Source organism: Tiliqua scincoides, chromosome 3 (genome assembly GCF_035046505.1).
Source record: "Tiliqua scincoides isolate rTilSci1 chromosome 3, rTilSci1.hap2, whole genome shotgun sequence".
In the NCBI taxonomy this organism is placed as follows: Eukaryota; Metazoa; Chordata; class Lepidosauria; order Squamata; family Scincidae; genus Tiliqua; species Tiliqua scincoides.
The window spans coordinates 187,010,152-187,028,500 of NC_089823.1; the positions used below are offsets into that span (position 1 = coordinate 187,010,152).

The 18,349-nt window shown below is 46.0% G+C and overlaps 1 protein-coding gene across 1 annotated transcript in view; it reads left to right on the plus strand.

The window, feature by feature from the left end:
* Positions 1–18,349, plus strand: part of COL17A1 (collagen type XVII alpha 1 chain) — a 69,857-nt gene that overhangs the window by 34,391 nt on the left and 17,117 nt on the right. The window contains exons 28-44 of the mRNA XM_066621468.1: positions 379–441; positions 890–925; positions 1,865–1,936; positions 2,592–2,618; positions 2,731–2,766; positions 3,409–3,444; positions 3,799–3,879; positions 5,144–5,179; positions 6,106–6,189; positions 9,274–9,327; positions 13,353–13,394; positions 14,664–14,717; positions 14,930–14,989; positions 15,555–15,581; positions 15,672–15,710; positions 15,936–15,983; positions 16,865–16,906. Of these exons, the coding sequence (XP_066477565.1) occupies positions 379–441; positions 890–925; positions 1,865–1,936; positions 2,592–2,618; positions 2,731–2,766; positions 3,409–3,444; positions 3,799–3,879; positions 5,144–5,179; positions 6,106–6,189; positions 9,274–9,327; positions 13,353–13,394; positions 14,664–14,717; positions 14,930–14,989; positions 15,555–15,581; positions 15,672–15,710; positions 15,936–15,983; positions 16,865–16,906 (837 nt within the window). The remainder of the gene's footprint in view (positions 1–378; positions 442–889; positions 926–1,864; positions 1,937–2,591; positions 2,619–2,730; positions 2,767–3,408; positions 3,445–3,798; positions 3,880–5,143; positions 5,180–6,105; positions 6,190–9,273; positions 9,328–13,352; positions 13,395–14,663; positions 14,718–14,929; positions 14,990–15,554; positions 15,582–15,671; positions 15,711–15,935; positions 15,984–16,864; positions 16,907–18,349) is intronic.

The following is an 18,349-nucleotide window of genomic DNA, read 5'->3' on the forward strand; positions in this document are numbered from 1 at the left end:
GTATCGCAGCTGTGGTCTACCTGTAGGGCGCTTTCCTTGCACGAGTTCTCCATAGAGGAGATCCTTTGGGATCCGGCCATCATCCATTCTCATATATAGGAAAGGCTTATATCAACTACCAGGTGCAGCAGTGCCCCATCATCAGTACAATAGTGTTGGTAAGGTTCACTGCTTCCCCTGCCAGGACCTTCCACATATGCCTTAAATACCATTAGTCACGTGAGATTGAACTATAAAGCCAACCAAAATCGTACCTGAGCTGTTACAGTTATCATATAGTCTGCTAATCAATTTACCTTTTTGGTTCTTGTACCTGCCACCACCAGATAAGACGTAATGTGCACATTATTATAAACCACTCCTTTGTTTAATTTGCAGGTGAACCAGGTTCCAGAGGGCTGCCTGGACCTACAGGTGAACCAGGAGCAAAGGGATCAGCAGGTAGGTAGCAATGTGTCATAAACATATTTCTAGAAGATAGCTGTAACATACCACTTAACTTCTAGGACTCTTGAATGAGATAATTGGATTGAGGGAGGGGGACCTTTTCTCTCCATCAAAACCCAGAAAGTCTTGAAAATGGAATTTAATGTCGTATAGTCTTCTCACTGAGGATGAACAAGTTTGATTTTCGTATGTGCATGTTTTGAAACATGTGACATTTCTGTAATTTGTTGAAGTGCAAGGTTATGAACATGTTTCTGTTTTTCTTGACATTTGATAAGATTATATTGTGTGAAAATGATCTTTAAGCTTCAACCCAAATCGCCTAAGATGTGAACAGTTTCACTGTATACAGTTTTATAAGATATTCTTATGTATCACTTTTCACTGAGCAAAGAATGTGGGGGTTATGGAACAATTTCAGTAATACCACTGTTTATTTTAGGTCCACCTGGCCCAGATGGACATCCAGGTCCTAGAGGTAAATCATTGCTCTATTGCCTCTCATCACCAACACGACACCAGATTAGTCTGGACATGGGTGTACAATGTGCAGATACTTATTGTCTTTAAGATCCCAACCTTATCCTCCCTCCCCCTCTGCTGATGCAGCTGTGTCACCGGAGTGCACGCTACATCTTGGCATCTTGCCAGGGGGCAGTCCTGGAGATCTCCTCTTGGTAAGGCAACATCCCCTCCGGCACCGGGACAGGTCTATGCAGACTTGCACTAGCGGTTTTGCATGCATAAGTCTAGGAAAGGGAATCAAGGACTGGAAAGGGGATAGGATATTGGTGCTGCTGCTGCTGCTGTTGGTGATACTGCCCCCTTCCAGGCCTTGTTCCAACCTCTGTTCAGTAGTGAACCTCCCATTCACTGAACGGGGCAAATGCCCTGGGTGTGGAACCCGCACACCTCCAGGACCACACGGGAAGTCTTAATGAGGCTCCCAAAATGTTTGGCAGAACGGTTTCCCAGAAGCACAATTTAAGAGGCAGAGAAGCCTCAGGCGGCTTCTCTGGTCAGTCCTGGAGCCATGTGAGGCTTCATTTTGCTCCAGGTGAGTGGGGGGGAGGTGCGGCTTCATTTGGGGATGTGGCTTTGCGGGGCTTTGCCTTGAGGAGAGGTCTGCTGCTGCCTCTATCCACCCCATCTCCTCCCCTCCATCTTTTCCATCTCCTCCCCTTTCCACTCATTCTCCATCCACCCTGTTCCGCCTTTCCCTGCCTCCCTTCCACTCCCCCCACACTGACTTACCACTCACAAAATAATTTTAAGTGACAATAACAAGAAGTTTCAGAAAGTGGAGTGACTGATAATGGAAGCATCATTCTCCTTTATTTGACAATATAGGTTCTTAATTCTTCATGACAATAGTAATAGGCATTACTATAAACAATAAGCTGTATTTATTTCCTAGGAGACCCAGGTGTTCAGGGAATGCCAGGTGCCCGAGGCCCACCTGGGCCTGCTGGAGATGCAGGACAGCCAGGTAATATTGTAATACAAGCCAGAGCAATTGTTGTTTTTCTAAGGAACTGAACTGCTAATGACAAATGTTCTGTTTTCCATCTGGAGCTGCCCTTTTTTTTCTCTAGAAATGGTCTACAGCAGCAGTCTTCAGGGCTGCAGGGCTGGCAGGCCAGACCTTAGCACTGATTGGCCCTGAGAAAGCATCACACTCTCTGCTGTTGGAAAGGAGAGAAGCAGGGAGGCAACTTGGTTTGAAACAGGAAGAAGAAAGAAGGGAGCTTGGCTCCCATGAGGGAGAGTAAAAATCCTGAGATGATATAAGGTCAGAAAGAAGAAAAGGTGCAGAACTGGGAAACTTCTCTAAATGCATATGAATCTCCTCCTAGGACAAACCTTTTACATTATGAAAAGTATGCATGCCTGGGATACAGCTTCCATCTACCTAGATATTTGCTTAGAACTGACCAAAATGAATGTTACAATAACTGAGACTAAAGACAACAGTTGTATGAAGGGGATACAAAATATGAAGGGTGCAAAATAGTGTGCTAAGATGTTGGCAAGGACTTAGAAATGGCCTTGATATGGGTAAGGTAAATGCAGTAGAATCAACTGAAGAGGAAGAAAATTCCTGCAGAAAAGAATTCTTCACACATTTGTCATTATTTTCTTAGGTCTCACAGGACCCCAAGGACCAGCAGGTAAGATGCTATGGGTGGAAACCAGATGATTCAGTTCAGTAACACTGATATATAAATTATACTGTAGCCCACAGCCTTATTCATTCTGAGTTGTCCTTTTAACTCTTTATAGGAGTCCCAGGCAATCCAGGCCGACCAGGAGCTAAAGGTGAGTTTGAACAAATCTAGATTTTCTGTAGACAATATTGTTCATATATTCAAGTTGAGACAGCACTGCAGTAGCATGGTGGAAGAATTGAACAAGCCCTTTTCTCCCACACAGTGATAGTCTGCAATTTGAGCCAGGCTTTCTGTGTGAGTTCCTGATTGTGCAGAGGTGTGACTCCTATTCATCAAAAAAGCAGGGAAAGAATCCTGTAAACCTCAGGCTGTAGATGCCATATGAAGGTCTCAAGCACATGCTTATACATTATTTGCATAGTGTCCCACAAGTTGTGGTTTCCACAAAGGTTGAAGAAAAACATGGAGCACCACTGAGCACTTGAGAGTCCTCTAAAGTAATCTTTCCCAATATTAGATACATACATAGTCAAAATCTGAACATATCACTACAAGCACCTGTTAAATACCACAAGTCAAACACATGTATCAGGACCAGGGCAACTGGCATGAACCCCACTCTTCAAACAGCCACCCCCAACTTTGCTAGAACGATAACCACTATGGCAAAGAATTGAATGACAAAAATACTCAAAGATATCACAAATGTGTTATCTATAACCTGCTAAACTACTAATTGAAGACAGGGTCACATCCATTCTTCCTTTCTTTTTCTGTTTCCTTTCCACAGGTGAACCAGGAGCACCAGGTCGGGTTACCACTTCAGGTATGATAATGACAGATAAAGGGAATGGAGGGAGGCACTGGTTTCAAAACATTCCCACCAGCATGGATATGTATTGTGGCAGGAGCAGGACAAAGAGTTTTACGATGGATAGCCTTCATTTGGTAGTGAAGTAGGCTACCTCCAAATGCCAGATGCAGGGGAGGGCACCAGGATGCAGGCTGTGTCATGGTCTTTCGTGTGTTCCCTGAAGCATTTGGTTGGCCACTGTGAGATACAGGAAGCTGGACTAGATGTGCCTTTGGCCTGATCCAGAGGGGCTCTTCTTATATTTTATGTTCTTATGTTCTTAGTCAATACTTTTCTTGTTTAAATTTTCCCTTTTTTGCATTGTAGATAGTGGATCAACTATTGCTGTCGCAGGACCTCCAGGTCCACCAGGAGCCATCGGACCTCCTGGCCCACCTGGCGTTCCAGGTACAAACATTTTTTTTTTTTGGCCTCTTTTACTTGCTTTATATCTAGTACTTCCCAGTGGGTGTGGTGGATATACAATGGGAGAAAAAAGAGCAAACTGCCAATCATTCACATGTCGCCTTATAGAGTTGCAGCAACTTCAATTTGTCTTCTTGAAAGCCAAACAGGCCAATCTTTGGAGGCTATGGAGGGGAAAGGGAATTGCAACAGTGGATGACACTTCCACTGTTGCAATTCCCTTTCCCCTCCATAGCCTCCAAAGATTGGCCTGTTTGGCTTTCAAGAAGACAAATGTTGCAAAATGGCCACTGACATTGTGCAGAGTGCTCCATTGGCAACCATTTTGGGAGCACTGCCACGCAAGATGGCAGTGCTCAGCGGCTGTTGCCAGTTCCTGCCAGAGCAGGTAAGGCACCCGCAGGGGTGGGGAGGGGCGAAACTGGGTTGCGAGGGGGAAAAACAGGAACAGGGAGGCTGCAGGAGGGGGTGGGTCTGGCGCTGGATCCTATCTCCTCTTTTAGCAGTCTCCCTGCCCCCTTTGTCTCCTCAGATTTGCACCAGCTGCTTCTTATAGTTCCCCTTTCCCCTCCAAAGCCTCTTGAGCCGCCCCTGATGGATACAGCAGTCTTGTTTTTTGGCATGACTGCCAGCCCAATCCTGAGCTGCCTGGGGCACGTGGCTGCAGCGGTGCTGAGAATGGCTGCCGCCACATCCTGCTCACCTCAGCCTGCTGTGGGCGGCACCTCGGGAGAAGGGGACTTTCATCCCCTTCCTCTGGGTAAGGGAAGCAGCCCCGCAATGGTAAAGGTAATGGTAAAGCTGTTCGTGTAGGGTGCTGAGCCCTGCACAAACAGACAGGATCTGGTGGAGCAGAGCTCCACTGGACCCACCTCCTGCCTCCCCGCTCCCTCCCTCCTACATGCCTCCCACCCGTCCTCTCTCTGCCTTCCCCATGCCTCCATGAGACCGCTGAGTGGCGGAGGTTGGACGCCCACTCCACACTAGCCTGGCACTAGCCTATCACTGACCGGCACTGGGCTAGCATGGGGGGTAGCCCAGCGATAAGTGTCACAGATGTGCCTTACAGCACGTTTGTGACAGTGCATGGCAGCACTGAGCTCAGGATTGGGCTCTGCATCAGCAGGGGTGGAAAGGATAGGATTTGACCCAAGGGGAGGTTGCTGGTTTATCCATCAACAACACAATCTCATATGTTTAGTTGCAGCCTAAGAAAGTATTACATTATTTTCTTCTTTGAATTCAGGTCCTGTTGGCCCAGCTGGTCTTCCTGGAGCTCCAGGTAATCCATGAAAAAGTATTTGACTCATTTCTTTCTTCCTCAGTCTCCCCATAATCTCTCTTTACCCTGTCATATGCCTGGAATCCCTTTTGTGAGTACCTTCTATGCTTTAAACCTTTCTGCTGCTCTTTATGCCTTTATGCTGCTCTTTTTCCCTTGCCGATTCATTCTATCCAACTTTCCAGTGCTAATGCAGCCATGCCAATGGGGTGAGCACTGCATCCTGTGGCAGCTGGGGGGGGGGCAATCACACAGGCTTCCTCAAAGTAAGGGAACATTTGTTCCCTTACCTTGGGGCTGCATTGTAGCTGCATCTCCCTGTCCCTGCAGTTCCAATGAGTTGTCTCATTTGTATTGATTTTAGAGCATGAGCCCCTTGAGATGAGGACCAGTTTTCCAACTCTTTGTAAAGTGGATGTTGCTACATAAATAAATAATAATAATAATACTATATGCAGAATGTAACTATGCAGTGACACATACTTATACACATATGTGATCTGGCGTCTTGAATATGGCTATCTTGCTATTTCCTATGAGGAAACTTCCATTCAGGAGATCCACAACGTGTTAAGCAATGATTAAGAGCCTGTTGCTTTTGGTAGCAAACTTGTTCATTTCTCATTAGTTTATTCTGCAGCGTTTCCATATTCACTGATCAGTGATTTAAGAAATCCACATTGTTTTGCCCCATCCCATTCTTTGGGTGCGGGGGGAAGGGGGGGAGGGAATAATCACTAGCATATGAGAGATCACGCTTGAGGCTCAGTTCAGGTTTCATCTATATTACAACCTGAATGTAATAAAAAAATAATCCTTGGACTCACATTAGGTGGAATTAAATATTTTTAGCTTTGAGTTCTCCAAGATGTTTTATTAGTGCTCTTTTAATTAAAGAAACCTGTATCTCTGGTGTTCTAACACAGGTCCTCGTGGTGAGAGAGGATCCCCAGGTGAAACCGCCATTGTGGAAACTGTCAATCCAGCTGTTGCTTCAATTGCCAATCAAGGTAGGGTGCATTGTCTCTTCTATATGTCTTCATTTGCTCATCAAGGTGGGGTGCACTGTCTCTTCTAGATGTCCTCTAGCCATTTCTAGTTCTACAGCCCTATTCCAAAGGGCTTAATCATGCCTTTCCAATCTTAAATATGGCCACCTAAATGCTATAGGTGAAAACCAGACCAGCTTCAAAATCAGTTGCTTAGAACCAAACTGATTCTTGAAAAAATTCAGATTCTAAACTGTGTATAGTAAGTCATACTACAGAGATACTACAACTATGTCTCTGAATCCTCCACACTCTCCTGAACTCCAGGAAATCTTGAGCTGCCAAGAGTTTTGTCTGTTTGTAATTAAGTTTTTTTCCCCAGGGCTATCCATGTGTTCCCTTGCAGTTCCCTTGTATCTCACAAATACATTTTGCTGATTGAAAACAGTTTATAACAGGGTTTGACGAAACTGACTGGCAGATATAGATTAAGCTTCCATCACATGTCCTTAATTTGGAACAAGAAAACTTCTATAAATATTATTCTTTTAATCCTTTTTCACAAAAAAGTAAAACTGAACCATAACATGCTCAATACTTGGATACTGTGGTTTGAAGAGAGAAAGAGATCTTGAGCTGATTTAGAGCGCAATCCTGAGTTTGTACCGCTGGAGCTCCACCGGCAGTGAGTGTCGCAAATGTGCTGTAAAGCACTTTCGTGGCCTTCAACACCAGCCCAGTGCCAGAGGTAAATCAGTGCTAGCCAGTGCTGGGCTAGTGCCGGTGGAAAGCCCATGCTTTACTACCCAGTGGTCGTGCTGACAGTCAGGAGGCGGAGAGGTGAGTGGAGGTATGAGGAGAGTAGGCATGCGGGGGAGAGGGCAGGGAGGAGGCATGCCAGGGGAGGAGCAGGGCAGGAGGGAGGCGGAATTGGCGGAGCTCCGCTGCTCTGCATCCAGAATCTCCATGTCGGGCCGTGAGCCCGACAAGGAGGCTGTTGATTCTGCACCAGCCCAAGGGCTGCCACAGAATTGAGAAGCCCCATTGCCCCCTTTCCCCTGGGTGCCAGCAGCGGCTGCCCTGTTATGCACAAGATGCCACAGCCGCTGTTTTGGCGCCACAGTAGTCCTGGCACAACAGGCAGCGCAAGATTGGGCTGTTAAACATTACTTTCTTGTTGACAGTATTTCATATCCTGCCTTTCATTTTCTCTCACAGGCCTTTACATCTTTACTACAATTTACCCTTCTAGAGATTCCTGCTTCTTCCCATTTCCCCATTCCTCAGTTTATCCTTCAAAAATCATAGTGCTTATTTTATGCTTGATACAATAGGATTGCCTGATACTGCTTGTTGCCTGATACTGTAGTAAGAGCTCAGTCCTGTTCTTTCCCCCGGCTTTGATGCAGCTGCACCGAAAAGGGGCCAGCTATCCAGGGTGAGGCACAGATTTGCAGGCTTTGGAGGGGAACTGGTATTTAAATACCCTTAACCCTCCATAAGCCTCCCACTATGCAATGGGTCTCCTTGGACCTGCGCCAGCTCTGTAGCTGGTGCATGTCCCAGGAGAAAAAGGGGTGGGAAAGGGAGGATAGGATCTGGCACATGCCATCACCACTGAATCCACCCCCTTCCACAGCCATCCCGCCCTTGTTTGTCCCCCTCCTCACGCCATTTTGTCCCCTCCCTGCCTCCTCCATAGCCTTACCAGGTCTGGCTGCCAGGGACAGGCCCAGCGGCGGGCAGGGAGTGCTGCCGCTGCTTATGACAGAGCTCCCAAAATGCCGGCCAACAGAGCACTCTGTGTGCTGTTGGCAGCCATTTTGCAGCAGAAGTGCCTTCCGCTATTGCAAAGAGCTTCTGGCCAGCAGCCCAGTCCTGAATAGGATCCTCCTATCCAGAGGTCAGAATAATTTACCCAGGCATTTTCACAAGTGATGCTCAGAACATTTTATTTTTATTGAATTATATATATATATATATATAATTATGTATATAATATAATAATAATATAATATTTTTATTTTTATTGAATGTGTTTTTTGTGAATGTTTGTATGATAGTCAAGGAGGTGACCACTTTCTGAACAATGTATACCTTCAAATCAGTGTAGCCTTTTCACTTGATTTACAGATACAGGAAACCAAGCATTACTTCTGAAAACAGTTCTCTTTGGTTCTCTAATAATACAGGAGTCCTATTAAAAATGTTTTTTTTAAATAAAGCAGACTAATCATTCCTTTTGCTTTTCCTTTTCTTTCTTGGGGCACAATCCTATCCTGCGCTGAAACAGGCAAGCCAAGGGGTTTGCGCTATATCCAGTGTGGGATAGGGGCCCAAAGTGGCTCAGAGAGAGGTAAAGGTACCTCTGGGTCAGGTGCCCTTGTCCCTATGGGTCTCCTTAGACTTGCGCCACTTCCTGAGGTGGCACAAGTCAGAGGAGAACAGAACAGCTTGAAGCCGTTTCAAACTCCCTGTGAACAGGGTTTGGGATCCGGCATAACTGCCAGGTCTCAGCCCCGCCTCCCACTCCCTGTCCATCTGCCCCTGGGGCTGCCCACTGCCTGCCCTCCCCCGCCCAGGGACGCCTCCCTCCCGCCTCCTCCCCGCCCACCTCAGAGCCTTGTATCGTCCCAGGCAGGCCGGCACAAGGCTCACCAAGCAAGCCACCACAGAGGCTAGATTCAGCCTCCGTGTGCCAGTGCACCTCCATGCACCGGCACAGCTTACTCTCAAGGAGGCACAAACATGCTTTACGGCACATTTGCGACCCTCCTGGATTGCACCCTTAGTTGGTTTAGTAGATTTTTTTTATGGTTTTTTTTTTTTTGATCTTCTGGTTTGTGTTGTTATTTATAGCATCAATTACTGGGCTTTTGTTGTCTTTTGTGTTTTTAATGCTGCTTTTTCTATTATTATATTTATTTTTTATTGTATTGTGCTGTAAGCCACTTTGAACACATGCACCCCCAAGTGGGGGAAAGGGCAGGGTTTTAAAAATACTTTAAAAAAAATAAATGAATACTCTTTCCATCTCTGAAATGTATTGTGTGTGTAAATCTAACAGCAGTCCTTCAGTTCAGCCTTTTTGTCTATTATTGCCAGATTTATCAGCACCACCAGGGCCGCCAGGACCACCAGGGCCACCTGGACCACCAGGTATGTGCAGTATACTTTATTCTATATTAGTGAACAGAATCACTCAAAGAAAAAAACAGGGGGCAAATTATGTAGGAATAGTAGGTCTCTAGCAGGTCTCTGTATCCTCCATTACTCACAACCCCCCTCTTTCCTTCCTCCCCCCTCTGCAATCCTCCATTATCCACAACCCACCTCTCTCCCCCCTCCCCCTCTCTCCCCTGCAGTCCTCCATTACCCACAACCTCCCTTTCTCCTGCTGCAATCCTCCATCCCCCACAATCTCCCTTTCTGCCCCTCCACTCCTGCATTATCCCCTGGGGGCTGGGGATAAGAACAGGCCCTCAGTTCGACTGTACTTGTCGTAAGAGGTGACTAAGCAGCCACAGGTAGATGGGACTCGTCAGCCTGAGAAGGCAGCTCATCTGAGAGAAGGAAACTCTGACCTCAAACCTCCTCTGCCTCATGGCTATATCCAGTTGTGGAAAGGCTTCAGGAGTCAACCTCGAGGCAAAATTCGGAGCTGGAGTCCCTGAGGCAGTTCGCAGATGTATACAGTTATGCTCTGGCAACTCCTGCAACGCCACTGGAACCAACCGTATTGGCTTCTGCCTTCACATTGGACCACTTCAGCAACATGGAGAGGGGGGATTTGCTGCATGGGTAACAGCCTATCCTCCATACCTACTTTACCCAGGCTTCGCACACTGGAGAGGACACTCCAACTTCACCATATGGCGTTGGCACAACACAGGAAGCAGCAGTGTACCGGTTATAAGTCTTCGCTCAATTGGTGTAGAGTGTGACGCCAGGGGCTGCTTCCAACGGTGGGAGAGATCATTGCATCTCATTGGGCAGCTCCTGCCTTAAGCTGGGCAGTCCCCAGCCAGTAAGGTGCTGCCTTAAGCCAGTAAGGTGCTGCCATGGTCCGTTAACCTCATGGGGTGCATGGGGTTTAGGGTGAAAACCGACAAATGGATTGACAACTCTGCACCAGGCAACAGAAAAAAGAAAACTCCTGCCCTAAAGCTGGGAACCTGGAATGTTACGACAATGACACCTGGTTTTTCTGACGACCTGCAAGAAATAGATGACGCATGCAAAACAGCTGTCATCAACATGGAGCTGAGCAGACTGCAGATGGACATTGTCACCCTTCAAGAGATGAGGTTGCCAGATTCACGATCTGTCAAGGAGAGAAATTTCTCATTTTTCTGGCAAGGAAAACCACTAAACGGGACCAGGCAACATGGCTATGGCTTTGCTGTCAGAAATACCCTGCTGGAATCCATCATCCCACCTACTGCGGGAAGTGAAAGAATTTTGTCCCTGCAGCTCCACTCATCAGCAGGACTTGTCACTCTCATCAGTGCATATGCACCGACTCTGTCGTCTCCAGCAGAAGCTAAAGACAAATGCTAAAGACGATGACCTGGCCTTCACTATCAAGAAGATCCCCGTAAAAGAGCCATTGTTCATCCTCGGCTATTTCAATGCTAGAGTTGGTGCTGATAACAGTTTGTGGCCCACTTGCTTAGGTCAGTTCGGCACTGGGAAAATGAATGAAAATGGCCAACGCCTGCTAGAGTTTTGCTGTCATCACGGTCTCTGTGTCAGCAACACGTTCTTCAACATGAAGCCCCCACATAGTCTCTTGGAGACACCCAAGATCAAAGCACTGGCACCAGCTTGACCTGATTCTCATCAGACGCTCCAGCCTTCCCAACATCAAAATCACACACAGCTATCAGGGTGCTGCCTGTGACATTGACCACTCCCTGGTGTGCAGCAGAGTGAAACTGCGAACAAAGCGACTGTATCACACGAAAAAGGAAGGAAGAAACAAATGCATCGGTAAAGCAGCTACCACGTTTTCCAGACTCACAAAGAGAGTATGGTCCAACAAGAAGCTGACGGAACATACCAAAATCCAGGTCTACAGAACTTGCGTCCTGAGTACACTTCTGTACTGCAGCAAGTCATGGACTCTTCGCTCACAACAGGAGAGGAAACTGAACGCTTTCCACATGCGCTGCCTCCGACGCATCCTTGGCATCACCTGGCAGGACAAAGTTATTATTATTATTATTATTATTATTATTATTATTATTATTATTATTATTATTATTAACAGTATTTATATACCGCTTTTCAACTAAAAGTTCACAAAGCGGTTTACAGAGAAAAATCAAATAACTAAATCCACAGTCCTGGAACGAGCTGGAATCCCTTGCATGTATACACTGCTGAAACAGAGATACCTGCGTTGGCTTGGTCATGTCATGAGAATGGATGATGGCCAGATCCCAACGGATCTCCTCTATGGAGAACTCGTGCAAGGAAAGCGCCCTACAGGTAGACCACAGCTGCGATACAAGTATATCTGCAAGAGGGATCTGAAAGCCTTAGGAATGGATCTCAACAGGTGGGAAACCTTGGCCTCTGAGCGTCCCGCTTGGAAGCAGGCTGTGCAGCATGGCCTCTCCCAGTTTGAAGAGGCACTTGCCCAACAGACTGAGGCAAAGAGGCAAAGAAGGAAGACCCACAGCCAGGGAGACAGACCAGGGACAGACTGCACTTGCTCCCAGTGTGGAAGGGATTGTCACTCCCGAATTGGCCTTTTCAGCCACACTAGACGCTGTTCCAGAACCACCATTCAGATGGCGATACCATAGACTTTCAAGACTGAAGGTTGCCAACAGAAGCAGGCTGTGCATTTTGCCACATCAGTGCTTCTGATTGCTTATAATATTGAATCTCTGAGATAAACACCTGCTCACCTGATTTTCTTGGAAGAAAACCAACAGTTATTTGGCTGCGCTATTCTCTAATTCCCCCCCACACACACACACACATTTTGTTGCTCACTTTGAACATTTTGATCAGATCTGATCAGTTTAATGTGGTGAAGCAAACTACTTCTTTCTTCATTGGGTATTCTGAAATCAGGTTTACTGTCTGCTGAGATAAAAAAAAATAAGCTGAGTTGTTAAACCTTACCAAACGTCATTGCAAAAACTTGTATCTTATGCGAATAAAAGGACACAAACCTTGTATGAGCTGCAGAGGCCATATCCGGTGTAATGTGACAGCCATCCAAGTAAGTTTTATGGAACCAGTTCCAATTCAGTGAAGAACAGAGCAAAACAGACAAAACTCTGTGTGTGTTAGTATTCATTTATGAATCAGTGAATATAAAGATTAAAAACCTATTCAAGTCAATTTTGCTATACCTCTAGTGTTTGGTCAAGCTTAGCCTGTGTGACTATAGGTGAATGGGTGGGCCTTTTAAGATGAGGGCAAATGGAAATACACATAGCCTCTTTGCCATGAGGTAACTGTAGGAAATTTCCACACTTGCTGCCTTCCAGCCTGCAGGCAACCATTTGTGTACATTTACTGTTAAAGCTGAGTGCTTCACATGAAGCTGCATGCACATGGTTTAGGGAAAGAAGGCAGCATGCTCAGCATACTTGATCATTTTCCCATGGCTACCATATGCCCTGTAGTTGTGTGAATAGACCCAGGCAGCCCAATCCTATCCCTGGTGGCGGCACCAGGTGCAGCAGCACCAAAACAGCTACCCCTGCACCCAATGGCACTGCTGGGACAATGGGAGGACTCCTTGGGGGAAGGGGACTTTCATCCCAAGCCCTGCAATGGGGCTTTTCAATTCTGCGCCAGCTATTTTGCTGGTGCAGACTTGAGAGCATCCGTATTGGGCTTTGTAGGCAAACATGGAGGATAGGATACAGCAGAGCAGAGCTCTGCTGCTCCCACCCCCCTCCCACCCTGGTTCCTTCCCCCACCCTACCCTACCCCCACCCAAGAACTCCTTCCTCCTGCCCCAACAGATTTTACTGCTGCCCAGAGCTGTTCTCTTGCTCCTAGTGGTGTCTGTTTGGTGCAGGGCCAACACCGGAGCTCCCTCCCGGGGCTGAGGGACTTTAGGATTGGTCCCTCTATTTTCAGAAATTACCTCCCTTCAAGTATGGGAGAGATGGTGAACTGAGTCATTAGTAACACTTTTCTTTCCTTGCTCTCAGGGGCTTCTATTCCAGGCCCACCAGGACCCCGTGGCCCACCAGGTAAAGCACATTTGTGTAGATTAGGTGTCCTCCTTTGTCATAGTTGCCCAAAGTTCTCTATTGTTTTTCTGAAGAAGAGTCACCTTAAAGTAGAGATCTGCTCTCTAAAGTTTTCCTCAGGTGTTGATTCAGTGATAACCTACACTGAATAGCCTGTGAAATATCTAGTCTTTCCCACCTATTCCCTTTCTTCTTCAGCATCAGTTGACAATTTCCAGGATCAGAGCATATGCACTTAACATAGTAGGATAAAAGCAAAGTGTCTTTTTCTCTTCAGTCTGATGAACAAAAGGCAAGAGCTACCTCAGAACACTAGAAAGAGGGTCCATTTATGGTGATGTAAAGCCTTTGGTCTAATCCAGGGGTGCCCAAACCCTGGCCCTGGGGCCACTTGCGGCCCTCGAGCCCTCTCAATGCGGCCCTCAGGGAGACCCCAGCCTCCAATGAACCTCTGGCCCTCCAGAGATTTGTTGAAGCCCGCTCTGGCCCGACGCTCTGATTTGAGCGTGAGGGCGACTGTTTGACCTCTCGCATGAGCTGTGGGATGAGGGCTCCCTCCACTGCTTGCTGTTTCATGTCTGTGATGCAGCAGCGGCAGCAAAGGAAAGGCCAGTGTTGCTTTGTGCAAGGCCTTGTACAGGCCTTGAGCTATCGAAAGACCTTCATTCATTCGTATAAGTTCATCTTTAATATATTCATTTATATAAACTTATGTAAATTTATTCAAATTTTAAATGTAAATTAATTCTTTTTTGCCCCCTGGCCCCTGACACAGTGTCAAAGAGCTGATGTGGCCCTCCTGCCAAAAACTTTGGACACCCCTGGTCTAATCTGAATGGATCTTTCCAGGGGGAGGAACAAAAGATCTATGGCACTGCACTGAGGCAATTTAGATTCATACGGTTGGAAGGGATGAGAAGATTCTAGTCCCCTCACTGGAAACACACCTCAGTCAATTTACATTTCAAACTGCAGGGTGCCATGAGCAGAGAGTGGGTGCTGTGTCTGCTCTAGGCAAATGTAGTTTTGCTGTTGTTTGGCAAGAGTTTGCAAACAGGGTGCTGTGAATGAAGGGAATTATATGAGCACAGTAGGACAGTTTTAAAATCTCTAAGACTGAAATTGTCCTCTGCTGAATTCTGTCTAGGAAGAGTCCTCCTTGGATCATGTTTCCTGAAAAAGCATTTTGAGTGTATTTCGCCAGAGAATTCCTTGTACGTATTAATCAACTTTCCTTTTCTAATGCATGCTAATGTTTCTCTTGCTTAGGGGAAAGCATAACAGGACCTCCAGGCCCACCAGGATCCTTCGTGCCCACAAGTGGTAGGTGCTTCTGAATGACTTGCAAAGTCATGCTCCCATTTTGTATCCAAGTTAGAAATGTGGAAAACATTTGTTGGATAGACAAAAGGAATACACCAGCAATACTTCCACACACTGAATGTTACCAGAAGATCCGTAGTCAGGAAGGAGACAACAGGAATCTGTCCCTCTCCTGAAGAATGTCTTTAATATTGTTTTCGTTCTCAATACAGGAAACTTCTTTGCTGGCCCCCCAGGTCCACCAGGCCCTCCTGGTCCAAAGGGAGACCAAGGTGAGTTGCTTGAGTCTGGTGACAGACCTTGGAGAACCTGATACATCAGAGTTACAGAGTGATGAGGGTACAGACCAGATCAGAAAGCAGGAGGATGGAAGAGTAGTGGAAGCCTCCTTTACAAACAGTCTATAGGGCTTCCAGTGTATGTATGGGAGGCATGTGATGCTCCTGCTTTCTTGGAACTAAGCAGATCTGGTTCTGGTGAAGGCCTGGATGAGAGGCTGCCTGGAAACCAAGACAGGCGGGATAAAAATGAAATGAAAAATATTTCAAAAATAAAAGATGATTAAACTAGTGAAATCCTGCCACTTCTCAAGAGAAAGGAAAAAGATTAGGGGTTTTGAATGTGTGCTGCTGAATCTTGGTGCACTGACTGCTTCAAGGGGACGAAGTGTCTGTACTCCTTCACCAACACTATAGTTTCTACACTGATAAAAAGAATAGAAATAATTTTCAGTAAAGGAGTTGATCTTAGCCCATTATACTATCCAGTATATAGAAAGCCCTGGAGGTTTCCTAGCCCTAAAAACACCAGAGACCTAATAGATCTTCTTGTTTTCAGGCTATCCCGGTCCACGAGGATTTACAGGTAACAATTAGTCTTTTTTTCCATTGTGGGGAACAGCAGCTCATGATGCACATGGTGGTCAAAATGTGTGACTGTTTTCTTTCTCAACAGGTGAACCTGGTCAACCAGGTCTCCCAGGATCCTCTATAGGTGAGTCTATACTCAATTGCCTTCTTACCTAGGACCACATAATGACTTCATACATTATGTGGTTGCAAGCTGGGTTTTCCATCAGTGTATATTCAACAGGGAGCTTAATAACACAGCCACATTTTGACTTTTCACAAAATATTTTATGTTTACACCTAAATAATGTCATGCGTACAAATGTGTTTAATTTTCCCTAATTCCTCTCCTGGTGTTCTCTGTTAGCAGGTTCTATCCAAGGACCACCAGGGCCACCTGGACCCAAAGGCGACAAAGGTTTGTGCAGTGCAGCTGTCCTTCTCACAAAACTCCTTTTTCTGACCTGAGACGAAGAATACAATTTTATGATGCAAAATGATGTGCTTCTGGCTTGCTATAATGAAACCTGTTCCTCAGTTTCCGTTAGGCCCCAGTGGCAGAGCATACCAGTGAGACTGAACCTCTACTCAGAAGTTGCATTTAAGTTTTTTAAAGTTAATATTAATTATTAATTCATTATTAATGTTTATTTATTAGCAATACAATAATATAAATTGTGGTTGACATTTTGAGAAAATAGGGATGTGTGAGTTTTTCTGGTTCATCCCTGAAATTAATTGGGCTTCAAAGTGTTGTACTCAAACTCAAAAAGCCTTGAGGGCAGCATCTCTCCCATGAATAGGAGAGGGTCCGTCCCCCCCAGCATTGGTTATAAATCCTTGAAAAGCCCCTATGCTATTTTCTTCCACTCCCCTGTCCTCCCTGCCAGCTCTCTCTGTAGATCTTCTCCTATGCTGAAGGGAGAGTTTTGCTGCTTATTTTCCTTCTTCATCCTCCCCAAAATAAGATTCCCCCCCCTTGTGGAAGTTCAGGGGGACTGAAACCAGCAGAGAAATGGCAGAGGAGGTTGCAAGTCCCTTTTCAGGCAAGCCCAACTCAGAGGGAGCTGAACCAAACATGAAATAACTGGAGTGGGGGATACATTTCAAGGTCCCCTCTCCTCATATCCTTTTCTCCCCTTCTTACCTTGTCCAACAGAGCAAAACAGGTTGTACAGCTTGCAAAGCACTGACTTAAATTTTCATCCTCTAGAAATAACTCAATAAGAGAGATGGCCTCATGTGGCCAAGAGGACTCTATAGATCCAGTAAACATTCTTTTTCCAATGTTCATATTAGGTGATGCAGGTGTACCCGGCGCGCCTGGAATTCCCGGAGGAGGTAAGGGGATCCTCTATGAAAGAATTCCCTCTTTATCACGGAAGAGATACACTTGCACACTGCGTTAACGGCCACACTCGTCCTAGTACTTAATGCACCCAGCAATCTAAAATTCTGGTGGCCAGGATGCCAGGGAAAGCTCCTTGCATGCAATACTTGCATCTTCAGACAAGTGTTGAACCTGCAGGGGGCTGGAGTGTGTGGTCAAGGAACATCTGGCACAGGAGATGTGACTTATCTGCTCTCTCCTGCCTCCCTCTTCCTATGTTCATCAGATGTAGGGAAAATAACACATGAAGAGGAATAGTTTGTTCTAGTTCTTATAAGCTTGAGGGGTGGCCAAGAGCTGTGCAGAGTACTGAAGCATTGACCACGCCAAGACATGCTCCGTCCCTCTCCCTTGTGCCTCTGAAATTGCATCAGTCACTGCCCAAATATGTTGTATCTCTGCAGCGATATGAGCTAGAAACCTGTTCCCCAGCTCCCCCCAAAATTAAGATGCTCAGCATGCTAAATTCCTTGTTATATCATGTTTTCTGATGCTCGTGCAGTGTGATCAGAAGTATATGCAGCACATGGGCGCCCTTGAGTATGCTGGGGTTGAACTATAGCTATAAATGGATAAACTGTAAGTGCCAGTCATTGTAGCTGCTAACAGTGTGGCCTGAACCTATAGTTGTTGGAAGTCCCAGCCTCCTCCTAAACTCTGTGTTTTAATTTGTGAAAAGAAAGTAGCCAGATTTGGTGTAGTGCTGCTGTGGACAATATAATTGGCAGGACCATCAATTTACCTGTGAGTCATAGGGCGCAATCCTAACCCCTTATGTCACTGACATAAGGGCAATGCAGCTCTGAGGTAAGGGAACAAACATTCCCTTACTTTGAGGAGGCTCCATGAGTGACACCTAACTGCAGGATGCAGCGCATGTCCCATTGGCACCACTATGCCAGTGCTGGAAAGCACTGACATAAGGGGTTAGGATTGTGCCCATAGAGTAGTTTCTGCACAAAGTCAAAGCATCACATGGGCCAGGAGAGAGTTTCAATGACACATAAAAAAAGACATACTGCTAGAAAAGAACTTATTTTTGGATCTGTGCATAAGTGACAAATGAGGAACTGTTTACGAACACAGCCACACATTACACTGACAAATATGTTTCCCAAACTGTTTAATATCACCGCAGGAGTGGGGAGCAGTATTTGTAGGGAAGAATTGGCTTATCCCTTCCCTTCCCACCATTTCTCTTCTGCAAATGCCCCTGGGCAATTTTCTTCCACAGCTAGGCTTCTTCCATTCTCAGAGGGAAAAACTGCCAGGAAAACTTTTGCAGGGGGAAATTGGCAACAATTGAAAGGGTTAAGCATCTCCCTCACTCTCATTGATTTTCTTCTACAAATGTCCCCTACATAAACACAAATCTCAGTGTTACAAAGCAAATG